This window comes from Jaculus jaculus, chromosome 23 (genome assembly GCF_020740685.1).
Source record: "Jaculus jaculus isolate mJacJac1 chromosome 23, mJacJac1.mat.Y.cur, whole genome shotgun sequence".
Lineage (NCBI taxonomy): Eukaryota > Metazoa > Chordata > Mammalia > Rodentia > Dipodidae > Jaculus > Jaculus jaculus.
This window is the reverse complement of record NC_059124.1, coordinates 2,379,135-2,398,985: the sequence shown is the minus strand read 5'-3', so window position 1 is coordinate 2,398,985 and position 19,851 is coordinate 2,379,135. Positions and strand designations below refer to the sequence as shown.

Below are 19,851 nucleotides of genomic sequence, written 5' to 3'. Positions count from 1 at the left end.
CATCAGGCTTTGCAAGAAAGGCCTTTAACCACTGAGCCATCTCTCCAGCCCAGAATTATACTTTTCAATTTTTATTTATTTTTGTATGTGTATGCACACATACTGATACTCTAGGGCCTATAGATAATCATAGTTATTTACAGTTAAGTATTTGGTAGGAATTTTTAAAAGTGAACCTACTACTTCAAAAATTTTATTGACACCTAATTACAACACTGGGGATTTCAATCAGAAATGTGAATTTTGGAAGACACGTATCTAGCCAACTGTAAACTTGACAGATTTCTCAGCACCTGAAGCTTTTTCTCATGTGATGCGTGTTAACATTTAAAAAAATGTGATTTTTTTTTTGATATTGTATAATGAAACAGATCTGGATAAAGTTTTGGAACTGTCAAGAAATAAGATGAAAGACTGTAAAATCATGCCTGGGTAATTCTTTGTTTTTTGAGGTAGGGTCTCACTCTAGCTGAGGCTGACCTGGAATTTACTATGTACTCTCAGGGTGGCCTTGAATTCACAGCAATCCTCCTACCTCTGCCTCCCGAGTGCTGGAATTAAAGGCATGTGCCACCATGCCCGGCTTATGCCTGGGTAATTCCACTGAGGATAAGGTAGGTCAGTTCTGCTGAGTTTGGTGCCCTTCGCCTGTAAGCCCACCAACTAATAAGCTGGGCAAGAGGATCAAGTTAGGGGTCAGAATGGGCTACTTTAGAGAGAACTTGTCTCAAACAACAAAAATCAACTCTCTGGTGTGGTGAGGGACCAAGACAGGGTCTCTGTAGCCTAAACTGGCCCATACAAGTTCTGGGATTACATGAGTTGCTATACCAAGCTTCTTATTCTTATTTTTCTAATGATTAATTTTTAAAATTTTATTTATTTATTTGTAAGGGGGAGAGAGAGAGAGAAAGAGAGAGAACAAAACAGGGAGAATGGGCATGTCAGGGCCTCCAGGCACTGCAAACGAACTCCAGACACATGTGCCACTTGTGCATCTGGCTTACATAGGTCCTGGGGAATCGAACCTGGGTCTTTCAGCTTCACAGTCAAGTGGTGCAGGCATCTGGAGTTTGTTTGCAGTGGCTGGAGGCCCTGGCACACCAATTCTGTCTTCTCTCTCTTTGCTTGCAAATAAATAAAAGGACAGAACTAAAAAGGATAGACTACTTAAAGCTTGCTGCTTTTATTACTATATTAGGACCATTTTTTTTCTTTTATTTTGTCTGAGGCAGGTTCTCATTCTAGCCCAGGCTGACCTGGAATTCACTATGTAGTGTCAGATGGCCTCAATCAAAGTCAAAGCGATCCTCCGCTGGGATTTTAAAGGCACGTGTCACCATGCCTGGCTCCTTTTTTCTTGAGAAAGGATTTTGCTGGCTTTGTATTAGAGGGAATTTATTTCTCTTAGCCTGCATTACAGGTATGTGGACCACACCACACACCTTAAAACAGAATACTACAGACTGGAAGTGAAACATTTTACCTACAGAATTTAAAGTATTATTTTATTAGAGTCAACAAGCAGAGTAGATCATGTGGAGCATTTAAAAAGATAAAATGCAATCTATGTAGCTTTCATTGAAGATAAGGACAGGTAAGTGTTAACTAGTAACATTAGTCTGAACTATACATCATGCAAATTGTGGTAACAAGTGCTGAAAGGTCAAAGAAAGGAAGTGCAGGTGTCTCCGAGCCCTGGACACACACTCTTAAAAACGACAGACACACGCAGAGAAATACAATACTGCAATTTCACAAGCACACAGAAAAAAAAAAAGAACAAGCCACAGTGGTTATCTGAGTCTACAACCCCAACAAAAATAGTGAGTGAATAAGTTAGGAAGAAACACAAAATAAGATGGATAGGTAAAACAGATTTAAATCTTATATTTCATTTACCTTCATTATAAAATCAATATTAACCAGGCATAGTGGTGCACGCCTTTAATCCCAGCACTTGGGAGGCTGAGGTAGGACTGAAGTTTGAGGCCAGCCTGGACTAGAGCAAGACCTTACCTTGAAAAATGAAAAGGAACCCCCCCCCCCCCCACAAAACATTAAGGGCTGGAGAGATGGCTTAGCAGTTAAGCGCTTGCCTGTGAAGCCTAAGGACCCTGGTTTGAGGCCTGATTCCCCAGGACTCACGTTAGCCAGATGCACAAGGGGATGAATGCGTCTGGAGTTCGTTTGCAGTGGCTGGAGACCCTGGCGTGCCCATTCTCTCCCTCCCCCTCTGCCTCTTTCTTTGTTATTTTCAAATAAATAAAAAAATATTTTTTATTTATTTATTTGAGAGCTACAGACACAGAGAGAAAGACAGATAGAGGGAGAGAGAGAGAATGGGCGCGCCAGGGCTTCCAGCCTCTGCAAACGAACTCCAGACGCGTGCGCCCCCTTGTGCATCTGGCTAACGTGGGACCTGGGGAACCGAGCCTCGAACCGGGGTCCTTAGGCTTCACAGGCAAGTGCTTACCCGCTAAGCCATCTCTCCAGCCCTCAAATAAATAATTTTTTAAAAAACATTAAATTACAAAGACCTCAGTCAAATGTTTACTGAAGTTTTTTTTGGAAAAAAGCCAGATGTGGTGTCACACACCTTTAATCCCAGCACTTGAGAGGCAGAGGTAGGAGGACTGCCATGAGTTCGAGGCCACCCTGAGACTCCATAGTGAATTCCAGGTCAGCCTGAGCTAAAGTGAGACCCTACTTTGAAAAACACCCCAAAAAAAAAAATCTTCCAAGGATTGTAGTACATAATAAAATATGATTCAGCACTGAGAAAGTGCTGACACACTCGACTGTAGTATTAGATTTCAAAGCACATTATGCAAGGAAATCTAAAATCAGAAAAATTACATGCCATAATTGCACTGAACTAAGATCAAAAAACGACTGCACAGGGATAACTAAAAATGAATGTTTTACTTTTGGACAGAACTGATTACTGGGGGACACAGGGTCAGAGTCCCTTCCTTCCTTCTACCTTTCTGTTCCTCTCTCCCAGGGGACAGTGCAGACAGAGACCCAGTACACAGCCTCGGCCACCTCACACTTGCTGTGGCAAGGGCTAGGATTACATGTGATACCATGCCTGGCTGAGACGTTTTCTTTTCCTTTTCCCTTTAAAATTTTTTGAACATATATTTACTTACTTACTTATTTGAGAAAGAGGCAGATAGAAAGAGAATGGGCACACTAAGGCTTCTAACCTTTGCAAACAAAACAAACTTGACACATGCACCACCATGTGCATCTGGCCTATATGGATATTAAGGAAGCCAACCTGGGTCCTTAGGCTTCAAAGGCAATTGCCTTAACCACTAAATCATCTTTCTAGACCCCTTTTAATTTTTTTAAAAAATATTTTTATTGATTTATTTGCAAAATGAGAAAGATAAAACAGAGAGAATGGGCACGCCAGAGCCTCTAGGACTGCAAACAAACTACAAATGTGCATCTGGTTTTATATTGGAACTGAACCTGGGCTGTCAGGCTTTGAAAGTAAATGCCATTAACCATTAAGCCATTTCCCTAGCTCAGGATTTACTTTTTAAAGCACTCTTCTATGGAAACGCACAACTTTTTACTGTGCTAAAAATATGTAACATAAGATTTACTGATGTAACCTTTTCAAGCTTTGTGGAACTGAATATGCTTATATTCTTAGAAATTCTTTTTAAATTTTTAGCCATTTGTACATGACAGTATGAATGGGCGCGTGTGCCATGATGTACGTTTGGAGTATGAGTGGGCACGTGTGCCATGGTGTACATTTGGAGTACAAATGGGCACGTGTGCCATGGTGTAGGTTTGGAGTATGAATGGGCACGTGTGCCATGGTGTACGTTTGGAGTATGAATGGGCACGTGTGCCATGGTGTACATTTGGAGTATGAATGGGCACGTGTACCATGGTGTACATTTGGAGTATGAATGGGCACGTGTGCCATGGTGTACATGTGGAGTATGAATGGGCACGTGTGCCATGGTGTACGTTTGGAGTATGAATGGGCACGTGTGCCATGGTGTACATGTGGAGTATGAATGGGCACGTGTGCCATGGTGTACGTTTGGAGTATGAATGGGCACGTGTGCCATGGTGTACATTTGGAGTATGAATGGGCACGTGTGCCATGGTGTATGTTTGGAGTATGAATGAGCACGTGTGCCATGGTGTATGTTTGGAGTATGTTTAATGGGCACGTGTGCCATGGTGTACATTTGGAGTATGAATGGGCACGTGTGCCATGGTGTACGTTTGGAGTATGAATGAGCACGTGTGCCATGGTGTATGTTTGGAGTATGTTTAATGGGCACGTGTGCCATGGTGTACATTTGGAGGTCACAATCTTTGGGGTGCTGATCCTCTCTTTTCACCTTGTTGGAGTCAAGGTCTCTCTTATTTTTGCCACTGAACGGCCCATCTAGCTGTCTCCCATTGCAGCAGGCACATTGGGATTACAGAGATGTACGCACCTTCTGTCTGGCTTTAAATGAGGACAGGGGGCTTGAACTTGGGCAGGCAGGCTTGTGGATTAAGTGTCTTTAACCACGAAGTCATCTCCCCAGCCCTGCAATGTTTGGCTTTTAAGATTTTGCTTAATTACTTATTTTCTGAGCCAGGATCTCACTAAGTTGCCCAGCCTAGCCTTGAACGTGTGATCCTCTTGCCTTAGCCTCTCCGGGGTGCTAGGATTACAGGCGGACGACTCCACTCCCAACAGTGATCCAAGTCTACTCTATTTAAGGCAGCAGAGTTTGACTTTCACTGTGCACATGTCTGGCCTCTGCAGAAAGTGTACCCAGTGTTGACTCTCTTCTAAACGTAACTACCATTCTGATTAAGAGTGTCATCACGTACTTTTGCTTCTTCTTGAAGTTTATTTCATTATATGTAATATTTTTTTTTAATTTTATATATTTATTTGAGAGCGACAGACACAGAGAGAAAGACAGATAGAGGGAGAGAGAGAATGGGCGCGCTAGGGCTTCCAGCCTCTGCAAACGAACTCCAGACGCGTGCGCCCCCTTGTGCATCTGGCTAACGTGGGACCTGGGGAACCGAGCCTCGAACCGGGGTCCTTAGGCTTCACAGGCAAGCGCTTAACCGCTACGCCATCTCTCCAGCCCGATATATGTAATATTTCTGTGTCTGGCATCTCTTGTGAAATTTTTGTGATTCAGTATTACAATAAAATGTATCAGCAGTATTTTATGTACCTCACCTCTTCAAATTCATATAATCTACATAGACTGCACTGTGAATGCTATTCCACATATGCATTATTTTTATTTATTTATTTGAGAGTGACAGACAGAGAGAGAAAGAGGCAGAGAGGGAAAGAATGGATGTGCCAGGGCCTCCAGCCACTGCAAACGAACTCCAGATGTGTGCGGCCCCTTGTGCATCTGGCTAACGTGGGTCCTGGGGAATCAAGCCTTGGACCGGGGTCCTTAGGCTTCATAGGCAAGCACTTAACTGCTAAACCATCTCTGCAGCCCCAACATATGCATTATTTTAAAAGTTAAATTCAGCCAGGTATGGTGACACATGCCTTGAATTCCAGCATTTGGGAGACTGATGTAGGAGGACCACTGTGAGTTTGAGGCCAGCCTACAGCAAGACCCTACCCTGAAGAAGAGAAGTTAAATTCAGAAGAATAAAGTTTACTTGTAACCTCACTTTATCATTATTTTTGTTTGTTTGTTTTTTGTTTTGGTTTTCAGAGGTAGGGTCTCACTCTAGCTCAGGCTGACCTGGAATTCACTATGTTGTCTCAGGGTGACCTTGAACTCATGGCGACCCTCCTACCTCTGCCTCCTGAGTGCTGGAATTAAAGGTGTGCACTACCACACCCGACTCCATTTTATTTTTATTTTTAGTATATGTTATCTTTAAATCTTGGCTCACATAAATACACAGATCATATGACTACTATAGAAGAAAGCATTTCTTAAAGTTACAGTGCTCAGGCTGGAGCCAGGAGCTCACTCACGCTAGCTGAGTGCTCTACTAATGCGCTAGCCCGCTAGCAAGAACACAGCACCAACACTTCTGTGTTCAACGTCACACATGGCTGCGGCCCAGCAGCTCCAAAGCCTTGCTCTACTCTCTGGAGCTCAGGAGTGCAACTCCACTTGGGCAATAGCGTGATTCAAAAATCTTAAAGGATGGACTGGAGAAATGACTCCGTGATTAAGGCACTTGCCTGCAAAGCAAAAGGACCCAGGTTTGACTTCCCTAGGACCCACATAAGCCAGATGCACAAGGGGACGCACACGCCTGAAGTTCATATGCAGTGGCTAGAGGCCCTGGTGCACCCATTCTCTCTCCCTGCGTCTTTCTCTACTAAAAAAAAAAAAAAATTAAAATTTCAAAGGATCCAACACCTTCTCGGAGCTAGACAATCTAGTGACTAAGACGTGAGCATATGGCTTTGGGGAGCATTTGAGACCCAAAGCAAGGCCTGAGGGCGATTCCCAGAACAGCAAAAGAAAAACAAATCACACAATTTTATACTGAGTTCAAGGCCACGCTATTTAGTAAGCACATAAACTTGGACAGGGATATATCTTAGTGTAGGCCACTTGCTTACTATGCACAGACTACATTCTAACTCCAGTACTAAAGAAAAAAGTCCTAAATATATAAACTATTGTTGTATTTAGTAATTTTCCAAGCAATTGTTTAAAATCTCTACCACTGCAGATAAGAGCATGCTACCAGGTTTTCCCTCCAGCAGAATTAACTCAAATTATCTCCAACAGGATTCCCAAAGGGTACAAATATTAACATGCTGGACTAAGACTTCACAAAGGAACAAGTGTACCGATTTATTATGCCTCACAGGTGATTAAACAAATTTGATTACTATATATCTTAATGTCAGTTTTTAGAAGTTTCTTTGTAGTTTTTATTTTTATTTTTTTTTTTAGGGAGGAGAAGCCTAAATAAGTAGAAAAGGAAAATGCTGGTGGTTTTGAATAATACCTCTTCTTGCCAGCAATGCCCCACCCCAAGGACGCACCGGCCAGAACCCCGTGGTGATTAGACTGGCGCAGCCCGCGCACCTTCCTCCCTCTGGTGGGTGGGGAAGCCAATGGCTATTGGGAAACACATTCACTCACGGGATGAAAATATCACAGTACATATACAATAACTAGTGCTCAGATTTTAAAAAGAAGGAAACTATCACTTGTAACAACCACAAATGAGCCTAGAGATTATATGTTAAATAAAACAAGTAAGGCTCTAAATGGCAATCATCACATAATCTCAATGACCAACGCAGAATCCCCAAACTTACAAGTTAAAATGGCAAGTATCACAGACTGGGCAGCAGCAAAGGGTATGCAGAGCGGAGGGAAAAATAGCACCCCAAGCCTCGGACATGCAGAAGGACGGAGTCCACATAACCACCGTGAGGAGACACCACGGCTCTGCTGCCTGGCCACCGGGGAGCAGACTGACACACAAACATGCTTACCTCCACAGGACAGCTCATCCTGAAGCAGAACCAGGTGCATGGGACAAGAGCACCTTGTAGTTCCATCTCCTTTTACGAGGCAGATGTGTGAACAGCCACCATTATCTTGAGCACAGGGGTGCTGTCCTGGAAAAGGGGGTGACTCTATCAAAACCAATTATTTATGAAGTATAGCTCAGAGTTTATTTATGAGTAATATGATTCCTCACTCAGTTCCCACAAGACCTGTAAGAAACTAGTTATACCTAACCACCATGTGGAAAAACTTGTGCCCTGTAGCTTCTGCGTCCCAGGTGTGAGGGTGCGCCACTTCACCTGACCCCATGACCCCTGTGTGCTTGTGGTGTGAGCTTGTCCGTGTTTTATGTGATGCCCCTGCCCCAGGTCACTCTAGCCCTGGCTGACTCGGAATTCACTTTGTAGCTCTCGAATGCTGGGAATAAAGACGTGTGCCATGAAAATTTTGACATACATTAACATTCAGTTCATATTATTAGAAATTTGACATTTTTCTCAAATACAAACCCAAAATATACTGTTATGTTAAAAAAAAAAAGCAGCTCTCTTAAAATTCTGAAAACATTCAATAGGATTTTCTAAAGAAATATTCATTGATTAGTTGAAGAAACTAGGTACTATGCCACTACTATTTAATTCTCTTTAAAAAATTTTTATTTGCAAGCAGAGAGACAGAGACAGAGGGCAACAATGGATACACCAGGGCCTCCAGCCACTGCAAATAACTCCAGACGTGTGCACCATTGCGCATTTGGCTTTAAGTGGGTATGGGGGAATGGAACCAGGGTCATTGGGCTTAGCAGGCAAGTGCCTTAACACTGAGCCATCTCTCCAGCCCACCGTTACCTTATTTCTACTACATGTTCAGCTGAAGTTCTATGTTATAAAATCACAGAATTTCAGCTTTCTGTTCTCAACACCTGACTTTATGGTACTGTTCATGAGTGGTGGCCACTTGAATAAGCAGCGTGTCTCCACTCCTTGATCACTGTCTTGTGCTCCAACTCAAAGCACTGAGCTAGGCAGAAGCGGGTTTGTCAATAGCTCTCCAATAAGCTACAGCATTCCTAGTACAGTCAAGTGACTGCCAGAAGGGTGCTTTTGATTATACCTACGTGTTAACCAGAAATTACACTAAAAGGATTAGGCTTTTTTGAAGGAGGACGTGGCACAGCAGATGTGCACACCAGACACATACACACTGAGGACGGAGGAGGATGTCAGGTGGTCTCTTTATCACTATGCTGTCTCATCTCCTTGAGACATGGCCCCTCACTTAACTGAAGCTTGTGCCACTTTCTCAGTTAAACTGCTAACCAGTGAGAGCCCATGATCATCCTGTCTCTGACCCACTCACTGCAATGGTACAGACATACACAGCCACGTGTATTGTTTTATGTGAGTGCTGAGGATTGAACTCAGGTCCTCATGCTTGTTCACTAAGTGTTCTTACCCAGTGAGCCACTTTCTTAGCCCCTAGACTAGCTATCAAAGTTTCCAGTAAAACTGAAAAAATTAGGGCTGGAGAGATGGGTCAGCAATTAAAGTGCTTGCCTGCAAAGCCTAATGACCCAAGTTCAACTGCCCAGGACCCACACAAAGCCAGATGCCCAAAGAAGCAGACACACCTGTGGTAGACTCGCAGTGGCTGGAGGTCCTGGCACACCCAGACTCTCTGTCTCTTCTCTCTCTCTCTGCTTGCAAGTAAATAAATAAAAAATATTGTAAAATTTTTTAAATTTTATAGTTATTTATTTATTTATTCGACAGAGAAAGAGTGAGAGAATGGGCATGCCAGGGCTTCCAGCCACTGCAAATGAACTCCAGATACACGAACCCCCTTGTGCATCTGGCTAACGTGGGTCCTGGGCAGTCAAACCTGGGTTCTTTGGCTTTGTAGGCAAAATGCCTTAGCTGCTAAGCCATCCCTCCAGCCTGTTAAACATTTTTTTTTTAATGTGAAAATTATAGCTACTTTTCTAAGTGGAGAATTGAAAGTTTTTATCTAAGAGATTAAAAAAAAACTACTTACTGATTAAGCAGTGTTTACGTTTTACACAATTTAATTTTAATTTGTTTTTATTCAAGAGTATAGCTGATATGTGACAAACGTACCAATCATTGTATAAAATATAATTTTTGGTTTATCCCAACTATAAAAATATAGTGGGAATAAAGAGAAATAAAAGCTAAGTCTGCCTGTGTTTCAAAGGAGCTGAAGAAGACAGAGGAAGGCACAAGAAGCAGGCACAGCTGCAGTCAGATGTTTTGTAAACCGTCATACTCTGGACACTGAGCTACAGGCTAAGAAATTACAGGGTCTCACTTTAGCCCAGGCCGACCTGGAATTCACTATGTAGTCAGTCTCAGGCTGGCCTTGAACTCACAGTGATCCTTCTACCTCTGCCTCCAGAATGCCGGGATTACAAGCATGAGCCACCACACCTGAAAGAGTGGAGGAAAGAGAATCTATGGGTGCAGCACCAGGGCCTCTAGCCACTGCAAATTAACTCTGGATGCACATGCCACTTTGTGCATCTGATCTGGCTTTACATAGGAACTAGGGAACTGAACTCAGGTCATTAGGCTTTACAGGCAAGCACCTTAACTGCTGAGCCATTTCTCCAGTACCCCCATCCCAAAACGTTTTTAAGCAGACATTTGCAAGGGCAAGCCTTTCCCTAACTCCCAGCTTCATGAGAAGTTGCTTACTTTGAAAAACCTCCTAAGTGGACTGGAGGGATGGCTTAGCGATTAAGGCATTTGTCTGCAAAGCCAAAGAACCGTGGTTTGACTCCCCAGAGGACCCATGTTAGCCAGATGCACAAGGGGGCGCATGCATCCAGAGTTCATTTGCAATGAGTGAAGGCCCTGGTGCGCCTGCTCTCGCTCTCCCCCCCCCCTTTCTTTGTCAAATAAATAAATAAATAAAATATTTTAAAAGAAAAAAAACCTCCCGGGTGAGTTTGACAAAGGTCAGTTTGTTTTTTGGTTTGCCTATTTCTTACTTTGACTTAGGATTTAAAGTCAAAGAGTTCAAAACAATGGGAAAACTAAAAGTACATAAAAACTTCGATGAAGTCAAGAAGACACCAAAGCACATCTCTGGGCTGGGGAAATGGATCGGCCACTAAGGGCATTTGCTGCTTAAGCATGAAGGAAGTCCTGGGAGGGCCTGAAACTGCTCAAATTCGATCCCCCAGGACCCACATAAAAAGGCTGGATTGGATGCAATCACACATGTCTGTAATCCCAGTCAGGAGTGAAGAGGAAGGTGTGGGGAACAGAGGATCACTGGGGCTCACTGACCTAAAACAGCAGCTGTGGGCTGGGCGAGAAACCCCGTCCCAGGAGAGTGACAGACAAGAGCACAGGAAGTTCTCTGGCCACCACACGAATGCACACATGCATCTGGACTCCATCCCATCGACCCCCGCCCCCTACACCTTAGACACTAATCTTACAGCACTTACTGTATTCCTGGAGGTTCAGTTCCTTTACTGCATGGATGTCACTGAGCTGGGCAATGCGTGCTTGGACTTTGGTTCTGCCTTCTCGTCCAGTCATGTCAATTTTTTCAATCATTTGTTGCTGCCTGTCAATCCAGTAAAGCCAATTTTCAAACACAGTCAGACCTACAGGCTGCAGGATGTTAGAATCTTCTACCACCATCCTGTTGGCGCCTGCAGAAAGAAGAACGTTCAGTGGCAAAGGATCATGACGTCAGACCACACTCTTAACAGTTATTCAGGAAATACTACCTAGATCCTAAAAGCATGGGAAATTTTTATGACAAGACTTAAAATCATGCTGATAAGAAATACAGTGGGGGTCAGGGGGCATGACTCAGTAGATAAGCTGGTGTTTAGATTCTTAGCACCCACAGGAATGACAGGCAGCTATACTTGGGAGGCAAAGAGGGGATCCCTGGGGCAGGCTCATCAACTAGACTAGCTGAATCACAAGCTTGAATTAGGTGAGCCTCCACCTTGGTAAATAAAGAAGAAACCTGACATCAATCTGTGGCCTCCACAAACACATGCACCTACACACGTGAGCCCACCAACTTACAGACATGCATACACACATGAACACACAGCACACACCCATTAAAAAAAAAAAGACATATAACAGGAAACAGGTAGTAGAACAGACATTTGTGTGCAAATAGAGGGAATTCTCTAGCTCATGGAAATGTAGAAAAGTAGGCTGCAGAAATATCTCAGTTAGCAAAGTGCTTGCCTAAGAACCTGCTTAGAATGCCAGGTGTGTGGTGCTACCTGTAATTGCAGTGCTGAGCAGGCAGAGACAGGATGCCAGGGGCTCACCAGCCAGTTAACCTGGCTTAACAGGTGAGTCCCAAGGCCAATGAGAGACTGTCTCAAAAGACAGAGGGCTGTAGAGATGACTTGGTGGTTAAATGTGCTTGCTTGCCTGCAAAGCCTCCCTGCCCAGATTCAATTCCCCAGTGCCGAGGTGAGGTCGACGCACAGAGTAGACCATTATCATAAATGTTGAAAAATGTTCAGAGTATACTTTACCAATATTTTTGTAAGACAGTCATGTAAAAGGAAAACTGCCAAGTCAAAGGGAATGTCTGTTTTAAATTTTAGTAATTACTGGCAAATTTCTTTCTTTTTTTAAATCTTTTTATTTATCAAGGTAGGGTGTCACTTTAGCTCAGGCCGACCTAGAATTCACTCTGTAGTCTCAGGGTGGCCTTGCACTCACAATGATCCTCCACCTCTACCTTCCAAGTGCTGGGATTAAAGACGTGTGCCACCATATCCGGCTCAAAATTTTTGTCTTTTTTTCTTGTTTTTTTTTTGAGGTAGGGTCTCACTAGCCCAGGCTGACCTGGAATTCACTATGTAGTCTCAGGCTGGCCTCAAACTCACAGCGATCCTCCTACCTCTGCCTCCCCAGTGCTGGGATTAAAAGCGTGTGCCACCATGCCCGGCTAATTATTGGCAAACTGCCTTCTATTAGAAGTTTTACCAATTCTATTTCCACCAAAGCACCCGAGAGTTTTGTGGTGGCTGTGTGTGTTAGTGGAGCTGCAGATAGAACCTAGCACATACTACAGGGAAGGCAAGCCCTCCACACTGAGCCCCGTCCTCCCACTCCCCTAAGAGAGTGTGCTTTATTTTCTACCATTCTGGCAAGTGATGGGTATACTCAATTTTAATATATTTTTACCACTCTGACAAACATAAACAGTATTTTTATTTTAATTAATTTCTCTAGTCACTAGCAAGGCTACATAGAAAATGGACATCAAAAATTAGGGTAGAAAGGTTAACAAACCAGGCCTACAGGAGGCAAGTAAAGCTGTATCTTAGCAAAAAGCAAAAGTAAATACCGACTTTTACCCGTAAGTGTATAACCAGGCTTTTCTCTTACGGGCTGAAACTGCCTTGAAGATTTAAGAAGTGCAATTAGAAAGCACACCACAGAAAATGTTTGTGTATGTAAAATTAGGTTTGTGAAAACTTACACAGTCTTTCATAAGAAAGAATGGGTACAGACCCAGCATAAGCTAGAATTCAGAAATTATAAACTACAGTGGATCAGGACAGGAGGAGAGATACGTTCCTCACAAATCAACAAGTTTTGCAAATAATAAGGTAACAGAGAATAATCATAAAGTTTGTCCCGCTTCAACTTGGAGTTAACTATACTTAATGAATAAAAGTCCACAAATAACACAAATGCTATCGAGAGTCACATGAAAAGCTCTCAGCACCTGAGAGGTCACTGCTTTCAATCCGCCGGAGATCCGAGTCAGCCCAGAAGAGCCGGCCAAGCCTGCTGTCGAGAGCCAAGGCGACGGGTTTGCTCAAGCCACTGAAAAAGAGCACCTCCCGTTCTGTCCCGTCCAGCGCGGCTCGCTCAATTTTGGGAGATCTTTCCTGAAGATTGGTAAAATACATATACCTGAAGACACAGGAGAAAACAAAAAGTTACTGACTAGTCACATAAAATGAAAGTATCCTCAGTGATTAAGGTACACGGAGGCAGGGCTAGAGGTACAACCCAATGGGAGAGCATTTGCCTGCCATGGTCAAGGCCTGTGCTCAGTACCTAGATCCACACAAAGAGATAAACAAGTAAAATGTTGTAAAATCTTACTTTACATTTAAAATATAGTTTATTTATTTATTTATTTGAGAGAGAGAGAGAGAGAGAGAGAGAGAGAGAAAGGACGTGTCAGGCCCTCCAGCCATTGCAAACAAACTCCAGATGCGTGCACCTCTTGTGCATCTGGCTTACATGGGTCCTGGGGAATCGAATTTGGGTCCTTTGGCTTTGCAGAGAAGCACCTTAACCACTAAACCATCTCTCCAGTCCTCTTACTTCATTTTTAAAATGTATCTATTTGCATGTAACTGTGCCTGGGTGCACCTGGGTCGAGACTCTTGCCACAGCAAACACCACTTTGTATCTGGCTTTACATAGGTTCTAGGGAACTAAACCTGGTCTGGCAGACTTTGCAAATAAGTGTTTTTAACCACTGAGCCATCACCCTAGTTTTCTGTTTAGGTTTTTCTTTTCTTTTCTTTTTTGTTTTGTTTTTTGTCATGGTCTAGTCCAGGATATAGCCCCAGGCTGGCCTTGAACTCACTGTGATCCTTCTACCTCAGTTTCCTGAATGCTGGGACTAAAGGCATGAGCCACCATTTCAGACAAAAATCTTGTTTTAAATCTAAACATGTTTGTTTGAGGTAGGATCTCACTCTAGCCCAGGCTGACCTGGGACTCACTCTGTAGTTCCAGGCTGACCTTAAACTCACAGCAATCCTCCTACCTCTGCCTCCCGAGAGCCAGGATTAAAGATTCATGTCCCCATGCCTGGCTAAAATCTAAACATTTCAACTAATAAACACAAAAATTAAAGAAACGAATGGAAAAATGTGATGCTTCAATATGTGTATATATGCATACTTAAGCCAAACACAGCTATCTCTTTAAGCACTCAAAATCCCTTCTAGATTTTTCAAAATTTCTTCTTTACTTGTAAGAGACAGAAGGGGGCTTCTTCTGCTACAAATGAACTCCAGATGAATGGACCACTTAGAACATCTGGCTTCACATCAAGCACCTGTAACTAGTGAGCCATCTCTCAGCCTTTTGAGATATACAGTACACAGTTGCTATCTACTGACACTTACTGTGTAACAGAACACCAGGACTTCCTATTCCTATCTATCTACAACCCAGTACCCACTGATCAGCCTTTCTCCATTCCTCCTGCCCTCCTAACATGTCTTTCTGTTTTGTTTTGCTTTTTTGTTGTTGTTTTTTTGAAGTAGGGTCTCACTCTAGCCCAAGCTGACCTGGAATTCACTATGGAGTCTGAAGGTGGCCTTGAACTCACGGTGATCCTCCTACCTCTGCCTCCCGAGTGCTGGGATTAAAGGCGTGCACCACCATGCCCGGCTCTAAATAAATTTTTAAAAAAGAAATAGGCTATTTTCCCTGCTAATTTCCTTATCAGCCATTCAGATGCAACTGAATGTTGAATATTTATTAAATGCAAAACTTTTACTAAATGAAAATACATTTGCCCTTTACAAAGAAACCTAATGTCTAGAAAGAATTATACAGAGCTAAGTGTGGTGGCTCATGCCTTTAATCCCAGCACTCGGGAGGCAGAGGCAGGAGGATTGCCATGAGTTTGAGGGCACCCTGAGACTACATGGTGAATTCCAGGTCAGCCTGGGCTAGAGCGAGACCCTACCTCAAAAAAGTATATTAAAAAAAAAAGAATTATACAATTGGAAATAGTTAAATTTAAGGCAAACTGGGAAAGATTAAGTATGACTAGAAGGAGAAACAGTGCTGGGTGTCCAGGAATGAGAATCATATCGGCTGGTGACAGGAAACCAAGGACAGCTTGTGGAGGATGTGGCAGTGAAAGCACAGAATGCACTAGAAAGCTAAGACAATGCAGAATCAAATGGATGACAAATGCTGAGTTGAGCTGTTCCGTGACACAGAGAACTTGCAAAGATAAACAGTGGACTAAGGAGGAAGGCAGTGGAGGCTTTCGTAGCATACCCTTTCTCTGGGTTTACCACAATGGCTCGAGGTCTGTCTTGCTCGCCTTTCAGAACCACTCCAATTGATGTCCCATCCAATCCTGTCACGTCAATGACGTTGGTAGCCTCACAAGTCCAGTAGATGTAGCGGCTATAAATATCAATGCTGAGGTCATATGGCTGTATTTCTAGGTTCTGATTTGGAACTGAGCTCACAACAACAGTAAACCCCTAAGGAAAGGAAACACAGAAAGTCAGATTCCACACCAGAGAACTGCCAGGTGATGGCTCACAATCCCTGGTCACACCTGCATGGTCACACACCTGAGACGGATCTCTCAAGTCTTCAGGAGCATTTCTTAAACATAGGTGTTTTAGTTTGTTGCTGTTTGTTTGTTTGTAATGAGTTATGTGCTTCTTTGTTAACATGGATCTCAACTGTTCCCTTGGGTTACTATGACCTGGGGCAGAAGAGGGGGCTGAAGACAGATTAGTTGCTCCAGGAACCTGACATGCCTTAATTAGAGAAGGGAATGAGAAGTGACAGCTCTGTCCCATAACTGTCAACTGTGGCTAAACCACACCCTGGAAATACCTTTGGGGCAGGGGTGGTTTTGCACAGCCCAGGCACTTGGCAATGTCTGCAGACATTTTTGATTGTCATGGCTGTGGGCGTACAGCTGGCACACAGTGGGTAGAGGCCAGAGGTGCTGCTAAGCACACTACAACATACAGGGAAGGCCACAATGCCAACAGTGCCACATGTGAGGAACCTCGGTCTAGAGAAAATAACTAGTCAGGGCTACAAACCAACCCTATCAATAACCTCATTATCTCAAATGCACACAAAACACCAAAGCGGCTTGTTTGAAACAGTGGATTCATCCTGAGACGCGCCGTTCCTTCCTCAACCTTCTGAGTGCCACAACTGCAGGCCTATGTTACTGTACCTGACCCTCCCTCCATCCATCCCTCTCTCTCTCTCTCTCTCACACACACACACATATTTTTTTTTTTTTTTTTTTTGAGGTAGGGTCTCACTGTAGCCCAGGCCAACCTGGAATTCACTATGTAGTCTCAGGGTGGCCTCGAACTCATGGCGATCCTACCTCTGCTGGGATTAAAGGTGTGCTCCACCACGCCCAGCCACACAAAAAAACTTTTACCTCTCTTTTTAAACAAAGCCAAGCAAGAGTGGACTTGTCAAGTTGTTCTGCTGAATAAATAAATCTTATTTCATTTACTAGGATTCTGAGTTAATGTATCTTTGGCTATGTAACTTCTATGGCTGTGAGTCTAAGCCTGTATATGCAAATGGAGTACACAGTATGACCAACCCCCCACGTGATCCCTTAGCAGCCCTAAACATACTAGCCCCCTTCTCTTTATTATGAGGTAAGAAACTCAAAAACGGCTAATCTAATCATCCTAACTTTGATACATTCAAAATCTAATGTAGCACCTTTGCTATTAGAAAGATGACAATTAGTTACTGTAATCCTGGTCTGCACACCTACTGGCCGCAGAAAGAAAGTGGGTATATATGAATGGCAGTATGGGAACCCAGGCGTCTTGAATGTGGCAAAAAGACCAACAGTATCCATCCCTATTCCCACGTCAGCCACCAGATGATAATTATCAAAAGTTACTGAGTCAATAACACATCCTCAATATTTTCTATTTTACTGAAACTGTGCTGCTTCCTATTCTATGAATCTTTTAAGCAATATGTAATCAGCATTACTATTTATAAAATCTGTACCATGTAACAGGTAAAGTCTACCTGTCATTTCCTTTCAGCTAAAAAAGTCCCAAGAACCCAAGTGCTAGATCTGGAATCAGAACTTAAGCCTACTGGATTTCAGAACTTCCAACACTCCATACAACCAAAACCATTCACAACAAAGATGAATGAAGGAATGTGACCAGCAGTAACGAAGCCATCATCTAGTATTAGCACACTATTCTAATAAAATTTCCATCCCAATGCCATTATTAAGTAACTACTTACTCAGAGGACAAAGTTACTCTGAGAAGTGAAAGAAAGCTACCAGCCCAGATTTCTGGTTTGTTCACATACATGCATCTATAATCCTTAAAGTATGGTTTGTCAACCCAGTCTATTGTGGGAACAAGTGAGTTGTGAATTAAGCCCTGAAATACCTGGCTACCATCTTCCTGTGCCTTTCGGATCATGTTCTGTCGTGAGTCGATCCAATAGAGTTGCTTGTCCAGTGGGTCATAATCAATTGCCCGAACATTCCGGAGGCTCTGGATAGGAAGGGTGATGTCAGGACTCTGTTGTTCATCAATCACCATGCGGTTAATGGCACTCTTTTGACTGAAGAGCAGGAAAGTGGTAGGAGCTTAAAGAAAGAAAAGAATCCATCTGAAACAGTTACTCTAGGTTCTGGTTCACCTGAAGACTTGATCGGCCTGCCTGATGTATCTCCAGGTGGAGTGAAGCCAAGGAGGAAAGGCTTTGGCGTGCCCCAAAGTTTTCTTCAGAGTGAAACTAACCAGCACTCTAGTTTTCAAGCCAGTTACAAGCACACCCAGCCACACATACACCTAGCCCACTGCTTTCCATCTCACAGAACTGCATCGCAGAAGACTTCAGTCAGTAAAGCATGTGATAATGATATAAAAAGTCACAGACAGCCAGGCGTGGTGGCTCATGCCTTTAATCCCAGCACCTGGGAGGCAGAGGTAGGAGGATTGCCATGAGTTCAAGGCCACCCTGAGACTGCAGAGTGAATTCCAGGTCAGCCTGAGCTAGAGTGACACCCTACCTTGAAAAAAAAAGTCACAGATTATTTTCATTTCAAGTATATGTGGTATTATTAGCTTTTATTAATCTTCCCCTGGGCTAATCTACAAACTAGATTTTAACTCAAGTATGTATATATAGGGGAAAAACATAGCAAATACAGGATTCGGTACTAACCAGAGTCTCAAAGGTCGGATGACTGGTTGGGATGTAGCTCAGTGACAGGCTTATCTAGTGTGTACAAGGCCCTGGGCTCAAGTTCCAGCACTGCCAAGAGGGGAGGAAGAGGAGAGAGAGGGGAGGAAGAGATTCTTTACATTCATCCTCTACAATCCCAAGAACAAGGACTTGGGCCAGGTATTCTGGTTCATGCCCCTAATCTCAGAACCCTAGACCATGAGGCAGAAGAACTGCCACAAATTCAAGGCCAGTCTGGGTTACACCATGAGTTCCTAGCCAGCCAAAGTTACACTATAAAACCCCATCTCATGAAAACAAACACAAAAGCATTCACATTTTCACGAACGAGTATTGTGCTTTTAGGTTACAAAGCAGGAACGTAAACTACCCAGAAGGAGACTAACAATCCAAAAACAGAATGACAACAGCTTACTGTCACCAGCCTCAGCACTCTCGTGCTTTGGGGGTACTATTAAGAATCGCTCGTTCATGTCCCCGAGCACAAGCACCAGGACACTGCGACAGCTGACGGAGATGGCTGCTGAGCGATTAACAGGCGGGCAGCAGACGCAGCAGCACCATTATGCTGGACAAAGCAAGGATTCTCGTCCTGGGCAGGACTGAGAGAGATTTCATTATGCTACCCAGAACTACATTCAATTTAAAACTTATGGACTATTTCTGGAATTTTCCATTTATTATTTCCAGATGGAGGTTGACGGCAGGTAATCAAAACCACAGAAAGTTATACCACAAGTAAGGGGGTCTACAGTATATACATACATTCCAGAATGTACTCCATTTCTCTTGGTACTTAGCTGTCACCTACATCCAATCAACCGTGTTCTTTTCAAGGCTATAAATGGAGAGCCGGGCCAGGCCTCTTTGCCTAACTAATCCCCATTCTTCACAGCTCCACTGTTTGTGGCTCTAGGCTGACTTCACATCCACACGGAAAGCATACTGGCGTCCATCCCGAGGGGACTCACTGGCACTCACAAAGAAACCCGATATTCACAATCCTGAATTTATGTTTAACTTCTTCATTAGCTAAAACCCCACACCCAGCTTACAAGAGTCAGAAGCTACCCATTGATCTACTAGAAATCTCCAGTATCTGGAGTCCATCCCATATTGATTTAAAAACTTTTAACAATTTTAGTACGTTTCATGCTTAAAATTCTGCTGTTTTTTGAACAGAACTATTTTTTTTAAACCACTTTCTTAGTTTAAAAACAAGTTTCCAATAGAATAGGCAGTGTATGCACTGAGTCTCCTAGTGAGACTCCAGACCTCAGAGTTTAGCTCTCAGCGTCTCCTATTTGGGAAACAGTTAATCAAACATTTGGTTG

The 19,851-nt window shown here is 43.3% G+C and overlaps 1 protein-coding gene across 1 annotated transcript in view; it reads right to left on the bottom strand.

Annotated features, from left to right (window-relative positions):
- The window catches only part of Lrp6 (LDL receptor related protein 6), a 149,827-nt gene that overhangs the window by 14,818 nt on the left and 115,158 nt on the right, over positions 1-19,851 (bottom strand). Inside the window, exons 13-17 of the mRNA XM_004672329.2 lie at positions 17,713-17,915; positions 15,569-15,780; positions 13,254-13,444; positions 10,981-11,190; positions 7,490-7,615 (exon numbers count right to left, since the gene is read on the bottom strand). Of these exons, the coding sequence (XP_004672386.1) occupies positions 7,490-7,615; positions 10,981-11,190; positions 13,254-13,444; positions 15,569-15,780; positions 17,713-17,915 (942 nt within the window). The remainder of the gene's footprint in view (positions 1-7,489; positions 7,616-10,980; positions 11,191-13,253; positions 13,445-15,568; positions 15,781-17,712; positions 17,916-19,851) is intronic.